The sequence below is a fragment of the Aspergillus fumigatus genome, chromosome 1, assembly GCF_000002655.1.
Source record: "Aspergillus fumigatus Af293 chromosome 1, whole genome shotgun sequence".
Classification (NCBI taxonomy): Eukaryota; Fungi; Ascomycota; class Eurotiomycetes; order Eurotiales; family Aspergillaceae; genus Aspergillus; species Aspergillus fumigatus.
This window is the reverse complement of record NC_007194.1, coordinates 3,074,902-3,091,214: the sequence shown is the minus strand read 5'-3', so window position 1 is coordinate 3,091,214 and position 16,313 is coordinate 3,074,902. Positions and strand designations below refer to the sequence as shown.

The window sequence follows — 16,313 nt, the reverse complement described above, 5'->3', positions numbered from 1 at the left end:
AACCCCCCACTAACAGACAATCGCTGGGAAAAGGAAGCATTCCGGATTGGAATGTACAGGATAGGCAATCTCAAGGAACTTCCATTCTACGGCTCAAGTGATGGCATTCTTATATCCGAAGAAGCCCTTACGTCACACCAAATTCGGAGTCGAAGCAACTCAAAGCCCCTTCCATCTGATGGAAACCCTTTTTGCAACCCGAAACATCTACAGGAATCTGGATAGTCAAGACATACCCACTGCTGTCCTCTACGGAGTACTGATATCCGGAATGCGCGGATCGTGGCAGTTATCCGCCAGTCATGTATATTAAGCGTCGGAGGCAAAAAGTATGCATCCCGAAAGCCGAATTCACCTGCGTTGGGGGCCATAAGTCGTGATATATCGACTAGGTTGCGAGGTTGTGATGCTAGGACCTGAGTTCACTCCAGGACGTCTGCCATAGCTTGAAAACATCGGCCCTTTGAGTCAATGTCTTGTCCACTTCATTGTTCAGTGCTCAGTATTTCGCCTTTTGTTATAAGCAGACATCTCTCCAGGAAGAGATCCAGATCTTCACCAATCAACTTCCTCACTGGCATACATCGGGTCTTTTTTAATATGTTTCCTCACGACTGACAATTCAGCCAAGATCCATAAATGTTCACTCATCTGCAGGAAACAAGGCCAAGAAATGTTGCCAACCTGGAAGCGGAAAGTTCCAAACGCAATACGCATCCTCAAGCAATTGAAACGGTATATTGATGGCGTGGTTTCAAGTCAACTAAGGCCGAAGAGCACTGAACGCAGGCGATTTCTGTCTTACTATTCCCGGGCATCTTGGAGAATCGCTTTCTGTTTCTATATCATTTCTGCCGCGACAGAAGATTTCAGAGGTTATCCACCGTTATCCATCCTTGGTCAAGCACTTGCAGAGACGTCGATCGGATTATCGGACGGGTTCGTTTCCTTATTGAGGTCTCTATGGCCGAGTTTATACTGCTCCAAGCCTCAACAGTACACTTGATTGCTTATACTTCTCTCTGCAGATGTTAGCCCGTCACCTAATAGCTGTTTATAAGACAACAATGTCTAGAAATTCTAGCACTCCACATGAAGCGATTTTACCTTCAACCCAATTGAAGACTAACATTGAATTGGGACAAGTCTTCTGATAAAATAAGGCAATCTCCAGTTTTTCCAAGTGTTACGAACAGTGATGATAGCAAGGGGACAAAGTAGCAAGCTGATCCTTTCCACGGGTTAACTTAATGATTCGGTAAATCAGTCATGGGGATTGGATTACAGCCCTTAAGTTCAGTACTAACCTTTGAATGAACTGTGTTCGCAGATAATCAGGTGAGCTACGTGTTCGACTTTCGAAGTAACTGACCAGCTGATGTTGTGGCAGCAACAATAAACAGGATACCTCCACCATTCAAGATTGCGAAGTTGTCAGCCTGTCAATAAATATAATTCCATGTCAGATAGAATCATGAAAGCATACATTATCGGTAGTTAAATACAGAGCATTTCCAAGGTGTGAACCCAAATGCAAAGGTCTAAGAGTGGGTTGAACGTCCACAGCGGATGATGCAATGGTGATGAGTGGCCTATCATGAGGACAAACTGCCGCTACAAAACTCCTACAACCTAGATCCTGACTTTCCAGGAGATCAGTTGATAATCATTGCGTCCAAGTCAATTCTCGTGAAGTATAAATGGTTTTGTTATGTCGTGTACCATGGCTTCCACACACCACCCAAAGAGCCGACATAGACCGATGCGGAGGCGATACTATTAATATGGTATGTTTGAATAGCTTCCGTCCAGCACAGTCAGACCACGCGAACCTGGACTAAACAATTTTCAAATGCAGGCACTCAACTTCTCTCCGGATACGAGACAGCTACCCGTCCTCCTCGCCACCACCAACTCTCCCCTCCCTATCCTCCTCCTCCTCATCACCTGCCTCCCCTCCCTCCTCCTAGCAGCCCACTACATCCGCAAAGACTACCACGCCTTCCTCGCCCTCGGGCCAGGCGGCACTCCCTCAACACCAACCGGCTACGCTCGCATCTGCATCCTCCGCCTCTTCACCGTCCGCGATCCCCTCTCTCCCCCCTCCACCCCGCCATCCCTCCACCCCAAGCACGGGCAGCTCCCCTCCTCTTTCCCCACCCGGGCAGGGCCCCGCCCAACCGTCGCAGGGATAGCTCCCCACAGACAGACGACCCAGCGCGCCAGCAAAACAATGTACGTGACGCTGTCGAACCGGATCCGTGAGCTGGTCAACGCGCACCCGTCCACCCTCCGCGCCGCGACCTCCTGCTTCGAGAAACACAGCACGGGGATCTTCTGCATGGCCGGGCCGGCGCAACGCCACGCCTGCGACGGCGAAGTGTGCCACTCGCATCCGGTTGATGGGAGCTTGCATCTCACGCTTCATCCGGCGGATGTGAGGGCTGTGCTGGAGAAGAAGTGGGGTGAGCGGCATCCGCTTGCGTGGGACGACGGCGGGGGGCAGTGGTGTTGGTGGTGGTGGGCGAAGAGTGTGCCGCCGGGGTTTGTGATGATTTATGCGCCGAGGGATGAGAGGGAGCTGGAAGTTGTGATGGACATTATTCGGGCGGCTGTATGGTGGGTTGGTGGGACGGAGCTGAAATGAGGAGACTAGAAGGTTCAGCAAAGACTGCGAGGACCATTATGTTCATAAAGTCACGAGTGCCCTAGTCGCACAAGGACAAAGACCACATACGGCCATCATCAGTGGAGGGCTTAGGGACGGGAATTCCAGTCTTCAAGTGCATCAGATTCATTTCATCTACTTCAGACACCTATCAATATGTTTAGTGAAACATAGCCATTCTGGATGGATCATAAACGTCGAGCCAGCCTTAACTCTCGAGGACATGAACAACAGATGAAAAAATGGTTTTTCAAAGGCACAAAGGAGTATTTGTTGGAATCGACGCCGGGACGAAAGAAGAAATAAAAGCTAATAGCATAGAGGAATGAAGAGCCGTTAGAGAACATACAAATACCACCAAGAAGCAAATCCCTTTTGTATGCAAGGTGTCTTTGCCGGCCCTGGTCCCCCAACCATCATCCGCGCAACTCCTCGTCACAGTTTCGGGGTTTCTTCCTCTCGTCGTATTATAACATTCTAAGAGTTGTTCGATTTCCTCAACGCATCGGCCAGCCATTCCAGACCTTCGTACAGACCGTCACCGGTGGTGGCGCAGGTAGATTGGATGTACTAAACATAGATTAGTAGACTGTGGAGGACCTGCATTGGCAGTCAAGCCAACTTACCCAAGCACGACGGGTGAGACTTTGCAGACCAAGCTGCTGGGTGATCTCGGCGGGGCTCATGGCGTTCTAAAAAGTTCAAATTAGTATCGCACTGATACACACGCGCACCATGGATCTCATACAGGCAGATCTTGCTTGTTGGCGAAAACAAGGAGTAGAGCGTCACGGAGTTCGTCTTCGTTCAACATGCGCTGCAACTCTTCCCGGGCCTCGACAATACGGTCGCGATCGTTGCTATCGACGACGAAAATGATACCCTGGGTGTTCTGGAAGTAGTGTCTCCAGAGAGGACGGATCTTGTCCTGACCACCGACGTCCCACACGGTGAACTGAATGTTCTTATACTCGACGGTCTCGACGTTGAAACCTTGACAAGCAAACCAATGTCAGCAACAGCTACCTTCCCGCACGTGGGAACAACGACGAAGATTATCCAGCGTGATTGACCGAAGGACGACCTGAACTAGCGAGAGTGGACGACTGACCAATCGTGGGAATAGTGGTGACGATTTCACCCAGCTTCAGCTTATACAGGATGGTGGTCTTTCCGGCGGCGTCAAGACCAACCATCAGGATTCGCATCTCCTTTCGACCCCATAGTCTATCGAACAGCTTCGAGAAGGTGAGACCCATGCTGGCGGTGGCGTAAACGAGTCTAAGGGGAGCGCGACAATGAGGTCAGTCAATCGAAAGAAAGTTTTCGGTCTGTTTGATTTATAACAAAGAGTATAACAGAATAGGCAGAGACAAGGAGTTGAAGACCCAGATGCAAAAGAACAAAAAGACACGGGGTCTTGGTATGGGGTGACTTGAGAACGAGGGGTGTAATTCACACCGGGGAATAACGGTGAGTTGGTAGAGTTCAGGGGAGTGAGTGGGAAAGGGAGAGAGGGGAGGAGGGGCGAAAAGAAGGGAAGTAAGTCGAAGAGAAAATAAAAAGAGAAATCTAACAAGGGCAGACTTACCAACACAGAAGAAGCTGGAGAAGGAAAAACAAAACGTGGATACCCGAGTGTAAGGGTGATGATTGTGGTGATGATGATGATGATGATCGATAGATAGAATTAAGGTAAGGTAGGATGGAGTAGCAGGCAGACCACGCTTCTCTCTCAGTCTGTGCCTGTGTCTTGTGTCTGAGCCAGTCTTGTTTTGTCGGTGTTGGAATTTTTGGGTGCAAAAATGCCAGGTCGAGAAATTCAGCCGCCGGCGTAGCTTCCGTCACTAACGAAACCACCAGAATCACAATACTCAGTACAGAGTAGAGTACCTTTCGATTTATTAGAGACTCTAGATGGAGTCAAAATTCATTTGATTCTCCTCTTGAACAATAATAATGACTCTCTATGAGAACGAGAACTGGACGTTCTTGTCCACTACTTTTCCCCTTATACCACGCTTCTTGAATCTTCTCTGCCTGGCCACATAAAGAGGACACGGTGTTTCCCGTCTATTGGCGCACTAAGACCGGCGCTTTTCAGGGCAGTGATGATAGTGAGAGTGATCATATACCGACTATCACTGTTGACCATCAAATGAGCTCCTTGCTCAGAATTCACTTCATTGATGCCTATTCCTGCTCATAGTCAAGCCATTTGTTCCTTTCCCCTTTTGCTGCATACTTCCAGGCCCCAAATACAAAGGGCACAAAGTCCAGACATTCTGGGTCTGGTCCCTTTCTGATAGGTTCCCGGGTTGGCTCTTGAATCAGCCCCGTCCCAGTGGATCGCTTCGGGTGGCACTGGGCCCAGTATCTATCGCAATTCGCAAATGTGCCCTGTCTCGTGTCCCTAAAAGTAGGTAACGTGTTATTAGTGCACATTATTATCTCATCGCCGCAATTCCAGGTTAGTGGTTGGCTCCTGATACCCAGAGCTCAGTGGTAATGAAAACCCACAGGGGGCCACTCTATCTACGCGTCATAATCAGAAGCAGCCATGAATGCAGGTAGATCTGGCTGTATCTGATATCGAAAATTACGAGCACCATTTCTCAAATTCGATCGACTTTGCATGCCTTGTGCATGAAATCTAGTCCACATGCTTTCGCTGATGCCCGAGTTTGTCCTTGGATGAGGAGATGAATGTTCGCGACAATGACTGATAGATCGGTCTGCCCTCAATGGTGCCGCTGGCGTAACCAAAGAGAACAAGGACCAGCAATGACAGGACCATGATGACTGCGAAGCTGATCCAATATTCGGTCTGCGTGTACACTCCTTTGACGCCTCTGAGTTCGGTCGAAAAGTACGCCGTCATCAAGCTGACTGGCAAGAAAAGAATTGTGATTTTCGCCAGCAGAATGGTGATTCTCGTCAGCTTCTCGACAGCCTGTGAATCTTTCAAGGCGATCAAGTTGAAATTCTGCACTAACTCGTCAACAAGTCAGTACATTTGAAGGAGAAGAGGTGCTCGCTGACCAGGAACGTGAGAGACTCTTTCTCTGTCAAACAGGCGTCAATCTCAGTCAAGCAATACAGCTTGATGCGATCAAGCAATCTTTCGAAGCGAGCAATGGCTGCAGAGTTTAATCGCACGCCTACAGTGTTTTCGCAATTGCTCGGCAATTCTGATTCACTCTGAATGACATGCCCAGGTGGCATTCTCGGATGTCTTGAGCGTGCCTCATCGCGCAGCAAGCGCTGTCTCTGAAGCACGCGCATTAGAATGAGCTCGTAACTCTGGTACAGGCGTCGTAGGACTGCCAGTCTTCTACCCAACCAATGCAATTCATTTACCAAGTCGACGGCCGGTTTGTTCAACATATCCTCTCTCTGTTCCCCTAGATTAGTATCTGAGCGCGACCTACCCTTCTGCAACAAGCGATTCTTACCAGTCGATCCAGCAAGACTCCATACTTATGCTCACGCTTTGCAATCAGAGCATAACTCGTCACCCAGTCATCGAAGATGTAGTAGAAAAGCAGGCCAGGGCCATCGTCCTGATGTATACTGACGTGATCCGAATGAGAGCCATTAGACGCTCGCACTCGAATGGTGACCAATGAGTCACTTTCGGATGAAGCAGAGTGCTGCTTGGAAGCACCTGAGAATATTAACTGCACGTTTCTGCGCACGACTCCCAAGACCGACTTGACTTCTGATTCTGGTCTTGGCTCTGATATTCGGGGATACGGGTTCTCTTGGATCGATACCACAGTCCCTGGGTTCGTCAGCAATTGTGGCCACAATTGTGCTAGGTTTGTCCGCACCATCATTGCAAAGGATTAACCAGGACCATAGTCTCTTCCCATCAGGCAGGTCTCTCCCGTTTGATATACCAACGTTTGGAACCACGTATAACGAGTTATACCCAACACAAGTGTCTGGATCTAGTCAGCGCCTGCATATGAGATAATGAGAGTGTCAGAGTTTACATCGGGGCCCGTGGTCCACCGAGCAAAAGTGCCAAATCTGGTTTGTGACATGGGCAAACGTAAGGCCTCGGAACGAAGCTGCGTTTTGGATGTCGTCTGGATCCGATAAGAACTTCAACGAAACGGCCTCCTCGAGATCTTCCATGCGAGGACGATGCGATCGATCAATGCTTCTGTGGAAGCTAGCCCTCAGAGACTGCACGGGTGCTGGAGCTTTGGGCGGAGCTGTTACGGGATCAGTACACATCATCCCCTGTAGCCTCTCCGAAACGCCGTAGTAGCTCGTAATTTCCTAGACCATCAGTGTGCTGTACTCTTGTATGGCATCTCCGACGCACCTTGATCACGTTTTTCTGTTCCTCTGGGGCCCAAATATTACTTCGACCAGACGTCGTCAGTATCAATACCTGGACGACGGACAGTAACTCACATCCACCTAGTCCCAAAGCAATTTGGTTTCTGACGCTCACATATCAACACTTGTCCATGGTTTATAAAAATGCGAATGCGACTTACCGGCTTCCGCAACAATAGGCTGAAGTCCTCGTGGCTCAAATTCATCGCACACCAGGCATCCTCATTCCCGAAATCCAGCACGAAATTCTGCGTCTGTGAATCTCGTAATCGTCTATTATACGCATTAAAACAAGACTCTTCATCAATATCGCGAAATATATTCTGAAGGCTTGGTCGATCTGTAAAGCTCGCGTAGTACTCGTAAGGGCTTTGGTCGTTACTCGGTGATGAGCTGGACATGCTGTTTCCAGTTGCCTCTGTAGCTCTATAATCCTAAGTACCAAATAATCACCGCACTGGATGAAGCACGAAATGAGTGAACTGAGCAAGAGACACACAAGTCAAGCTCAAGTGGCATCCCATATTAATACCAGATCCAGGTTAAGCGCCCAGCCAGCGCCTAACAATAACCTTGTAGATAGCAGCCCTCATGTGGCTGTCGACTGACCCTGATATCCCCGCGAATCGATGTATTACAGAATGCACGAATTGGTCATTAGGATCACTTGATTTTGATGTTTTTGTGTGCAGCTGACCTGTTGGTTTCCACATGGGGATGCTCCCAACTATGGCATGTTCATGCTGCTGCTGATCACTGTTCTTGAAATTATTGAAGTGCAGCTTAACATGAATACAGCGACGTAATGTATGTGTATTGGATGTTTCTTTCTGATATGGCCAAGATGTTGACTTGTTTATAGGTTACAGTATGCTCTTGAAAGTGGTGTCAGTGTGTCGTGTGGTTGGCGTATATATATATAGCTTCAAACTGCAGCTATATTATGACTAAAGTCAAAAATCAGAGTGGCTACATGCTACCTTGGAGCATATTTAGGAGAGGGGCACCGCTCTGATTCTTCACGCAGGGACGCACTAAACAGGTCAGGACGCCCGAAACTTCTACAGGGACTAAAGCACAAGATGAGCTCGTTCGACGTCCCTTTATGTATATATTGCAGAAGATCATATTCATGATCCGACAGTCAAGCATGTCCACTGTAGTTTCAATGCGATATCAAGCCACAATGGTATGCAATCTATGTAGACAACTTTGATGGTGATCATATGTGCTCTCAATAGCAGGCAGAGCGCCAGCTGGTATGGTTCCCGGTCTCTGCCTAGTACAGATAAGGAAGCTCACAAGCAGACAATGCCGTATAATCTAAGCAGTTAAGGCCTGCGGAAAATCAAGACCGAGGTTCTTCAAATCCCAGATCTGGCCTAATTCTCCAAGATCCACGTTGAAAAGCTCCTGAGGGTCGGAGGACGGAGGTGTCAGCGGTTCCAGGGAGGGACAGCCTGGCATTGTGGAAATATACATCTCAGAACTGTGTCCATCTACGAGCTGCAGATGCTATTATGCCAAAGTCGATGGTGGGGACCGCATCCAGAGTTAACTGAGAATCACAGGGAGCCTTGACCCCTCTACCTCTAAGTGGGCTGTCAGATGACTCGGAGCGAAGGATCAATTCCTCCTCTGATGCTAAAGAAAGCTTGTTCACAAGTTTTGAGAGCACTAAGTAGCATGTTGCGGCAGTTTTCGTGCTGTGGCTGATCTGTTCCAGTGTGCCCAGCGTCGCGCTGATTGCTTCAATAGCCTCGTCTCGCTGCATGAGGCATCGTCCCTGGTCGCGGATGATGGCTGAACATGGGCTGACGGCTGTATTAAATATGGTGGACGGGGCAGAATAAAGATTGGCATGTAGGGGCAACATGCTATCACGGAGCTGGCGAGCCCCCCTGACCAATTTCAGTGCAATGTCAATGGCAGTGGGCTGGAGGATTTTCTCGCTAGAGGAGGAGTCTTGATGTACGTCTCTTGTGAGACATTGTTTCAATGGCATAAGCATGACCATATAGGCAATAGTATGCGCGTTGCACCTCCCCATACTTGTAATCATGGTCCTCATGGTCCTATTGCATGTCAGGATTGACAAGCCTATAAGCAGGCGGAATGAAGCAAGCGGTTTCTCGGTCTCTTGTTGAACGGTGAAGGTGATTGCGTGGGTCATTGTTCCACCCATCACCCCCGGTATTTGGACAATGCCTGACCAAGTTGGCATTGGAGCACGATGTGGACTATGGGCGAGGGCATGTCTGCTTCAGTAAGGCCGCTTTCTAATCTCAAATTGGGTTCTTCAAAGGAGCAGTAAGTGTTGTTAGTAATAAAAGGGCGCAATAGAATGAGGGACATTTGCCTTCATAAGTGAGCCTTTAAGCCTAAACAGACGCGAAGGAACTTAGCAGTCCCAACTAGACAGGATACATCACAGAGGTCGCCTCATTTCTCTGCCGAATTCTGGAAGTCGTGCATTAGAAATACACTTATACATGTCTAGTCGATGATGATGCTCACAATTGGCGCCTTTCTGACGAATGACTACGACTGTCGAAGTTCTCTTTACTCTCCTCGACAGCGAGCCCAGCCACGGTGGAAGTAATTTCCCTTTGTCAACGCTAATATCACGAACAAGATCGCTCGCCTAACAATTCTCAGCTGAGGATGGACGGAATGATCACATCCAATGCGAACCTCGAACCATTGACAGCTGTTTTACTCGCCTTCAACACTTTCTTCGGCTCAAATTTACATAGGTGGGCAATTTTTCTTGCCTGACAATGGTTACAGAGCCATACACGACTGCACTATAGGATAAGTCAGAGAATATTAAGGATGCATTCCAAGATTATGGTCTCAGTTTTGCTTGCCGTTTGCTTTCGACGTTGACATTTTGTGCAAGAAGCAGCCAGCTGAAATGGCTCGCTTGTTCAGAGGCTGGTAGACCATCCTGGGCGATCACGGTCTTCTAGAGTTTACTAAGGCGCTATCGATTCCTTGCATGCTCTCGAACACCCAAAGTGGTAAGTTGTTGTGAAGATGAAGTATGATCAGTATAAACGCCACAGATAGAGTCCATAGACAGTTGTTTATGCGCATAAGCTTATTCACAGCTTAGTAATTGGAAATTTCGTTAGGGCAAACCTAGGCCTCAATCAGGCTAGTGCCATCCACACCCACAAGCGGAGAACGGGATTTTCTCAAGGCGGATAGCGAGCCGCAGGCTTTTTCTCTCGTCCTTGCACCGATATTCAGCGCAGAGCCACACCATAAGAGTTATTCTTTTGGAAGACTGTCAGCAAGATGTCTAAGATCACAGTCGGTATGCATCAGAATTTAACTGGCTTCTTTTGGGAAGCTGCAACTAATATGTCTCCTGGTTACAGCCGGAGTGCGCGAGAATGTCGAGCAGCTGCTCAACTACTCTCAGAATGAGAAGAAGAGAAACTTCCTCGAGACCGTCGAGCTTCAGATCGGTCTGAAGAACTACGACCCCCAGCGTGACAAGCGTTTCTCTGGCACCATCAAGCTGCCCACCGTTCCCCGCCCCAACATGACCATCTGGTACGTCAACTTTGCCGACCGACCGATCCTTCGGTGGAATGTCTTGATGCGCATCATCGGGAGAAGGATGAGGTAACGCACAAGTTATGGGACTAAGGGTTGCTGACGGTGTTGTCTGTAGTGTTCTTGGTGACCAGCACGATCTCGACCGTGCCAAGCACCACGGCATCGATGCCATGTCCGCTGATGACCTGAAGAAGCTCAACAAGAACAAGAAGCTCATCAAGAAGCTGGCTCGCAAGTACGATGCTTTCCTTGCTTCCGACACCCTCATCAAGCAGATTCCTCGTCTCCTGGGTCCCGGTCTGTCCAAGGGTACGTATCTTCGGTTCCCGCAGAACGCCCAGCGCGCGGCATAGCCTCTAGCAAATGCTAACTCGGCGCAGCTGGTAAATTCCCTACCCCCGTCTCTCACAGCGAGGACATGGCCAACAAGGTCACCGAGATCAAGTCTACCATCAAGTTCCAGCTCAAGAAGGTTCTCTGCCTCGGTGTTGCCGTTGGCAACGTCGGCATGACCAAGGAAGAGCTCGTCGCCAACGTCATGCTGGCCATCAACTACCTCGTCTCCCTGCTGAAGAAGGGTTGGCAGAACGTTGGCAGCCTTGTCCTCAAGGCTACCATGTCTCCCCCCAAGCGTCTCTACTAGATTCTCTGCGCAATTAGCTTTGTGACAGGGGTTTTTAGGCGCTCAGATGTGGGATTGTATATGCCATAGATAGGAAATGTGATGTCCACGACTGGTACCTAAATCTTTTTTTCGGGAATTCCGTAGTGTGTGCTGGCATACTGCACATGTTCCAATCTTCATCTATTCTAGGATATACGTCCGCTGCATAGAGAACATAAACAGTACCGTCCGTAAAGATAAATATACAAGTGGGATAAAGTAGGGTAAAAAGTTACTGCATTCCGGGCATAAGGTCCGTCTTGTCAAGTATCATCCCTCTCATACCGATAAACTCACGCAGGCTGTCCCACTCTTCTCCCTCCTCCTCGCCCCTCATGTAGATATCCTTGAACCCCCAAGCGACGGCAACCCTATCCAGTGCGGCACGCTCCTCCTCTCGCAGCCAACGATGTCGTAAGGGAACTCCAGGCTGCCAGACAACCCTTTCCATTTGGTCGTTAGCCGATGTAATAGCCAAAAGGCCGATCGACGATGTGCCTCCGACATAGGCGAGGGTGGCCGCGAAGGCAATGCCCGTCGCTGTGCTGGGATCCATGGTGGTTTGCAAACTAGAGGCCCAGGAAGCGATGGCGTAACACGCGGCTGGCGTGGCTGCAAGACCGCCTAGTGGCACAGCAGCTTTCTTGAAGAGCTTTGCACGGTGGAATGCCGGGGCGCAAAAGGTGTTATCGATGATGGCCAGGACGAGCGGGAGATTTCGCTGTTCGATGGCAATGTCCAGGGCCATGTTGGCAAGTTCGGTGGGAATGGCGCTGTTCACGCTCTTGGGATTTGCCTTGTGGTATTTGACAGGGGAACTGTTCTCCTCGGGAACTGGCTTGTGGGCGTACAGGTAGAACATCTCGGGAAAATGGTCGGCCATCTTCAAAAGGGTGTGAATCTTGGTGTAGCATGCCATTGCTTCTGGCGAAATAAAGACTTTTTCGTCCTTGAGAAGCCCTGTAACGATCTGCGACAGTGACTCGGCTAGTCGGGGTTGCGCGTCGCGGATTGATCTGAAATGTTTCTTTGATGCGTTCTTTTCCTCCAGATCCAGTAACGAGGAGATTGCACTTCCCTCTTCTCGAGCGGAAGGAGACTTCTCGACTTTGTCTTGTTCGCGGCTAACAAGAGCCTCTGCTATTTGTTCACATCTCTGTAAAAGCTTCACAACTGACTCGTTGGAGGGTACGGAGTCGAGCTTGAGAAGTTCGGAAGACTCATAGGAGACTTGTCGCAAGGACGTCTCTGGGTCGAAGGAGGAAGATGTGTTCGATGAAGTCGATGCCAATCGGCCAGGTGTAAGCCTGTTAGTGATCCATGAATTTCTTGAATCCTTCTTTGGCCGCAATTGTCTCGATTGGGGGCGGGAAGCGGTTGTCGTCGAGAATGAGTAGTATCGCGCAAACGGCGCTTGACGGGCAATTGGCCTGGTAGGTAGTTGGCAAAATTGACAAACCAGAGCTTGAGACCTAAAAGTCTTCTGGCCGCTAAGATTCAAGCCCTTCATGGCGAGATGGGAGAGTTCGCGGGGTCAAGACTGAGTCTGCTCTGTCTTTTTGATGGAGTTGGTAGACCTGACCATGAAAAAGCGGAGACAGTCAGCACACTGGAGGAGCACCGCCCCTACCTCATCTCCGTTCTTCACTAACTCAGCTGCCTGACGTACCTACTTCCTCCAAAGGCTGCCATCGCCGAAGATTAACGATCGTCAGATGATCTTTAGTCTTACGGGGGATTGAACCCATCCTCCTTTTATTTCATTCCTACACATCTCAGACTGGATTGTCTTTATCCTTTAAATTACTGCTCCTCGAACCAAGATGCCTCCACCACCACCACCTCCGCCGCCGCCTGGAGGGATGGGAGGCCCTCCTCCTCCCCCACCTCCGTCTGGGAGTCTGCCGAGTCGGCCAGCGAAAGGTGAAGTTAAAGATAGGGTCAGCTGGAAACCCGTTTTCTTGTCTTCCCAAGTTCCTCTGCTAATGTCCTGGTAGAGCGCTCTTCTTTCAGATATCACGAAAGGAACCAAACTGAAGAAGACCGTCACAAATGACAGATCGGCGCCCATGATTGCGGGAGGAGGAGTTAAATCAGCTGCACCTCCAGTTGCAAGTGCACCTCCTGTTCCTGGCATGCCCAAACCAAGTGGCCTGGCACCCCCTGTTCCTTCGGCCAACCGATTACGAAGCAGTAGCGAAAGCGGCGGTGGTGGAGATAGCAGTACATCTCCTGCTCCTCAACTGGCAGGACTTTTCGCAGGAGGGATGCCCAAATTGCGTAGTCGGGGCGGAGTTGACACAGGAGCCAACCGTGACTCGCCTTACCTGTCAGACTCGGAGGCTTCGCGACCTCCACCACCTCCTGTCGCCTCTGCTCCAAAGCCTCCAGGTGCTCGTCCACCGCCACCACCGCCCCCGTCTTCTACAGAATCGCCGTCTGCCCCTCCGCTCAACCCGCTAGTTGCTAATATGCGCAAACCTCCGCCGAGACCAGCCTCAAGGCCTTCCTCAACCGTCTCATCCTCTACATCAATTAAAGCTGCTCCGGATGCTCCACCTCCACGTGCACCTCCTCCTTTGCCTGGTTCGGCGAAACTGCCACCTCCCCCGTTGACGTCGAGGAAGCCGCCCTCGCCAGCTCCTCCACCTCCACCCCCTGCTCCTTCGAGTCCAGCTGCACCACCACCTCCTCCGCCGGCATCTTCAGCACCACGACCGCCTCCTCCCGCACCGGCACGATCGACCCCTCCTCCTCCACCTCCGGCAGCGGCAGCTTCGTCACCTCATACAAATGGGGTAGCGGCAGCTTCTATCGCGGTGCAAGCTGCCAGGAACGCTCTTGGGCACAGTAACCATGCGCCGTCCGTACCTCCTCCACCTCCTCCTGCAGCGTCTGCCCCATCAGCGCCTCCACCACCACCCCCGCCATCAGCGCCGCCAACGGCACCAGCAGTACACCCCAGTCATCCGCCACCTCCTCCAGCACAAACCCCAACACCGCCGCCTAGCCAGCCTGTGACCCGTTCGACCTTGGATCCGAGTGCTTATACCCTAACCAATGGCGGCTTGTCGCCGGGTCATCAGAACATGGGCTCGCACCAAATAATTCGAGTGGAAGACAATCGGTTCAAATTCCAGAGTGAAGGGCTGCTTCCCAAGCCGCGGCCGTTTGTGGGAGGTCCCCGGCGATACCGTGCTGGGCGAGGTAGCAGTGTACCATTAGACTTGAGTGCGCTGAGCGGCTAATTGGACGGCTGGCTGATAGTGTTTTCGAGAAGTAAATGGTTGCACTGTGTTACTGCGCTGCTTCTGAGCATATGTGAGATACCGATGATCCGCGGTCAATATACACGCTAGCCGTTAGATCCTGTACATGATATCCCAGTCGAATAGTTTTTGGTGATATATCTTTTTGCAGGTATTTTTCTAGTACATTATACTCATTCAATTCGTAGCCACTTTCAATCTCCCCCTTTAGTAGACGTGTTTTGAGACAGATTTCCGAACCGAAGCTAGGCCAAGCTCCACGCACGTGACTAGATACAGTCGCGGAGCGGTGATACATTAAGCGTCGCATCTCAATACGAAAGGCGGAATTGGGTTGTTGTGCTTGTTCAGAACTAAACCACGGACAAAATTTTCCCTTGCAGATTCTATTTTTGCTAGAACAATTCTATCATAGAGTTGTCAACGATAGGTTGAACTTGAACGGGTCACGTCCGATCATCCAAGCTCATCTGACTTGTCCAGATCTCTCTGCTATCAACGCGGACGAGGAAGCTTTCAATTCCGAGTCTAGTTACTGTCGACTTTTTACTGTTGACATAGGACTTGGCTGCCTATCCATTTTCGAGGAGCACCGAGGGAGCAGCTCGCTCCGCGGACGACGCGGAACTTTTTGTACTTGAGCCATCTTTGCCCGGCGTCGCAGCTTGCCATCATGTCTCTGCATTCCTACATCAATAGTAAGTCGCCTTCTTATATACGGCAACGGATCCATGCGAAGTATGTATTACAGTAATGTAGCTAACCCAATTATTGCAATGCTTAGAAAAAGTCCTCATTCTCACTGTCGACGGCCGCACTTTACTAGGGACACTCTTGTCGACGGATCAATTGACGAATCTTGTCCTGCTGGACACAATTGAAAGGATCATCCGAACCCCGGATGACCCCGAGCCGAGCTCGCAGATCGAACACGGACTCTACTTGATTCGAGGCGACAATGTGGTTCTGTGCGGTGAAGTCGATGAGGCGATCGATAACGATATCGACTGGTCGAAGGTGAAAGGCGAGGTTGTTAAGGGCACGAAAAACGCATGATAGACAATGGCTCTTGAAATATACATGATCTGCGGCTTCTGTGACGCGCACAAGACTTAGCGGAGTTTTCCGGAGCGTGTGACCGAGCCTACGACTCGGTGTTGAAACGTCGAGCAGCCGCTGTCCTCTACAAAAACATGCTACTTCCCGAGCATGCTGAATACGTGTGGTATGTCTCGATTGAGAGTGGGCTGCATATTGGACGAATGATCTATTGCTATGGTACATGAATACGACACACTACAGAAGGACGCACCTTCACAATTGACCGGTTTAAGAGCCGAGAGCAAGATGGCGGTCTTATCTGATGCTTGTACGCCTTGGAGGAACGCGAGAAGCGATGCAGAAAGCAAATCTAGTTGGAAGATACCCTTTAATCAGCAACTCCATCGTTTTTTACCTTGGACTTGAAGCACAAGGAACTAAGAGGTGTTCATGAGATCAAACGCGACCATAATCTCGCCGTGTGATATGTACTCAGGAAGTTCTCCGAACAAGACCTAGCACTCTCATGCATACAAGCTTCATTTCACAGACTCATTTACAGTACGATCTTCTCCACTGCTTCCCTATAAGCAGAGTTGACTGCCTCCTCCAGAGCATCGCTGCCCCTTTATATGCAAGTTATCAGCTCATTACCGAGATAGACTAGTGTCACTGTATTTACGTAGCCCAATGTAGATTCTCCCTCAACTTGGTTCAGCTGCAACTTGTAAGATATGAAGGCAGCGCA

General features: G+C 50.0%; 8 protein-coding genes across 8 annotated transcripts; 4 read left to right on the top strand and 4 right to left on the bottom strand.

Annotated features, from left to right (window-relative positions):
• Positions 1-1,700: 1,700 nt before the first annotated feature.
• Positions 1,701-2,647, top strand: AFUA_1G11740 (uncharacterized protein; the record flags this gene model as incomplete). The annotated part of the gene is made up of 2 exons (XM_747447.2): positions 1,701-1,787; positions 1,859-2,647. 2 exons carry the CDS (start codon positions 1,701-1,703, stop codon positions 2,645-2,647), a joined length of 876 nt encoding a protein of 291 aa, XP_752540.2.
• A 498-nt stretch (positions 2,648-3,145) lies between these two features.
• arfA (putative ADP-ribosylation factor) lies at positions 3,146-4,723 on the bottom strand (the record flags this gene model as incomplete). The annotated part of the gene is made up of 4 exons (XM_747446.2): positions 3,780-4,723; positions 3,417-3,661; positions 3,295-3,360; positions 3,146-3,238 (listed from the first exon to the last, which is right to left on the bottom strand). Exons 1-4 carry the CDS (start codon positions 3,925-3,927, stop codon positions 3,146-3,148), a joined length of 552 nt encoding a protein of 183 aa, XP_752539.1. The 5' UTR covers positions 3,928-4,723.
• Positions 4,724-5,321: 598 nt separating this feature from the next.
• AFUA_1G11720 (uncharacterized protein) lies at positions 5,322-7,422 on the bottom strand (the record flags this gene model as incomplete). The annotated part of the gene is made up of 7 exons (XM_001481675.1): positions 5,322-5,654; positions 5,711-6,064; positions 6,124-6,452; positions 6,502-6,615; positions 6,667-6,958; positions 7,083-7,125; positions 7,196-7,422. 7 exons carry the CDS (start codon positions 7,420-7,422, stop codon positions 5,322-5,324), a joined length of 1,692 nt encoding a protein of 563 aa, XP_001481725.1.
• Positions 7,423-8,120: 698 nt separating this feature from the next.
• AFUA_1G11715 (uncharacterized protein) lies at positions 8,121-10,066 on the bottom strand. The gene is made up of 6 exons (XM_001481674.2): positions 9,892-10,066; positions 9,716-9,828; positions 9,539-9,665; positions 9,381-9,481; positions 8,565-9,318; positions 8,121-8,536 (listed from the first exon to the last, which is right to left on the bottom strand). The coding sequence occupies exons 5-6, from the start codon at positions 9,243-9,245 to the stop codon at positions 8,345-8,347; spliced, it is 873 nt and encodes a 290-aa protein (XP_001481724.1). The 5' UTR covers positions 9,246-9,318; positions 9,381-9,481; positions 9,539-9,665; positions 9,716-9,828; positions 9,892-10,066; the 3' UTR covers positions 8,121-8,344.
• Positions 10,067-10,324: 258 nt separating this feature from the next.
• On the top strand, positions 10,325-11,234 carry AFUA_1G11710 (60S ribosomal protein uL1; the record flags this gene model as incomplete). The annotated part of the gene is made up of 4 exons (XM_747444.1): positions 10,325-10,343; positions 10,408-10,585; positions 10,707-10,900; positions 10,972-11,234. 4 exons carry the CDS (start codon positions 10,325-10,327, stop codon positions 11,232-11,234), a joined length of 654 nt encoding a protein of 217 aa, XP_752537.1.
• Positions 11,235-11,487: 253 nt separating this feature from the next.
• Positions 11,488-12,765, bottom strand: AFUA_1G11700 (uncharacterized protein; the record flags this gene model as incomplete). Its single annotated transcript, XM_747443.1, has 1 exon — positions 11,488-12,765. The coding sequence occupies one exon, from the start codon at positions 12,763-12,765 to the stop codon at positions 11,488-11,490; it is 1,278 nt and encodes a 425-aa protein (XP_752536.1).
• Positions 12,766-13,078: 313 nt separating this feature from the next.
• AFUA_1G11690 (putative proline-rich, actin-associated protein Vrp1) lies at positions 13,079-14,503 on the top strand (the record flags this gene model as incomplete). The annotated part of the gene is made up of 2 exons (XM_747441.1): positions 13,079-13,195; positions 13,253-14,503. The coding sequence occupies 2 exons, from the start codon at positions 13,079-13,081 to the stop codon at positions 14,501-14,503; spliced, it is 1,368 nt and encodes a 455-aa protein (XP_752534.1).
• A 308-nt stretch (positions 14,504-14,811) lies between these two features.
• Positions 14,812-16,257, top strand: AFUA_1G11670 (U6 snRNA-associated Sm-like protein LSm8). Its single transcript, XM_747440.2, has 2 exons — positions 14,812-15,222; positions 15,309-16,257. The coding sequence occupies exons 1-2, from the start codon at positions 15,198-15,200 to the stop codon at positions 15,578-15,580; spliced, it is 297 nt and encodes a 98-aa protein (XP_752533.1). The 5' UTR covers positions 14,812-15,197; the 3' UTR covers positions 15,581-16,257.
• The last annotated feature ends 56 nt before the right edge of the window (positions 16,258-16,313 follow it).

Bases quoted from the DNA above. Each gene is read 5' to 3' on its own strand.
- AFUA_1G11670 (XM_747440.2), top strand. From the start codon at position 15,198: ATGTCTCTGCATTCCTACATCAATA. The intron at 15,223-15,308 runs GTAAGTCGCCTT...TGCAATGCTTAG, and splicing joins TCTGCATTCCTACATCAATA to AAAAAGTCCTCATTCTCACT.
- AFUA_1G11715 (XM_001481674.2), bottom strand. From the start codon at position 9,245: ATGCCAACTTGGTCAGGCATTGTCCAAATACCGGGGGTGATGGGTGGA. The intron at 8,537-8,564 runs GTCCCCACCATC...TTGGCATAATAG, and splicing joins CTCAGTTAACTCTGGATGCG to CATCTGCAGCTCGTAGATGG.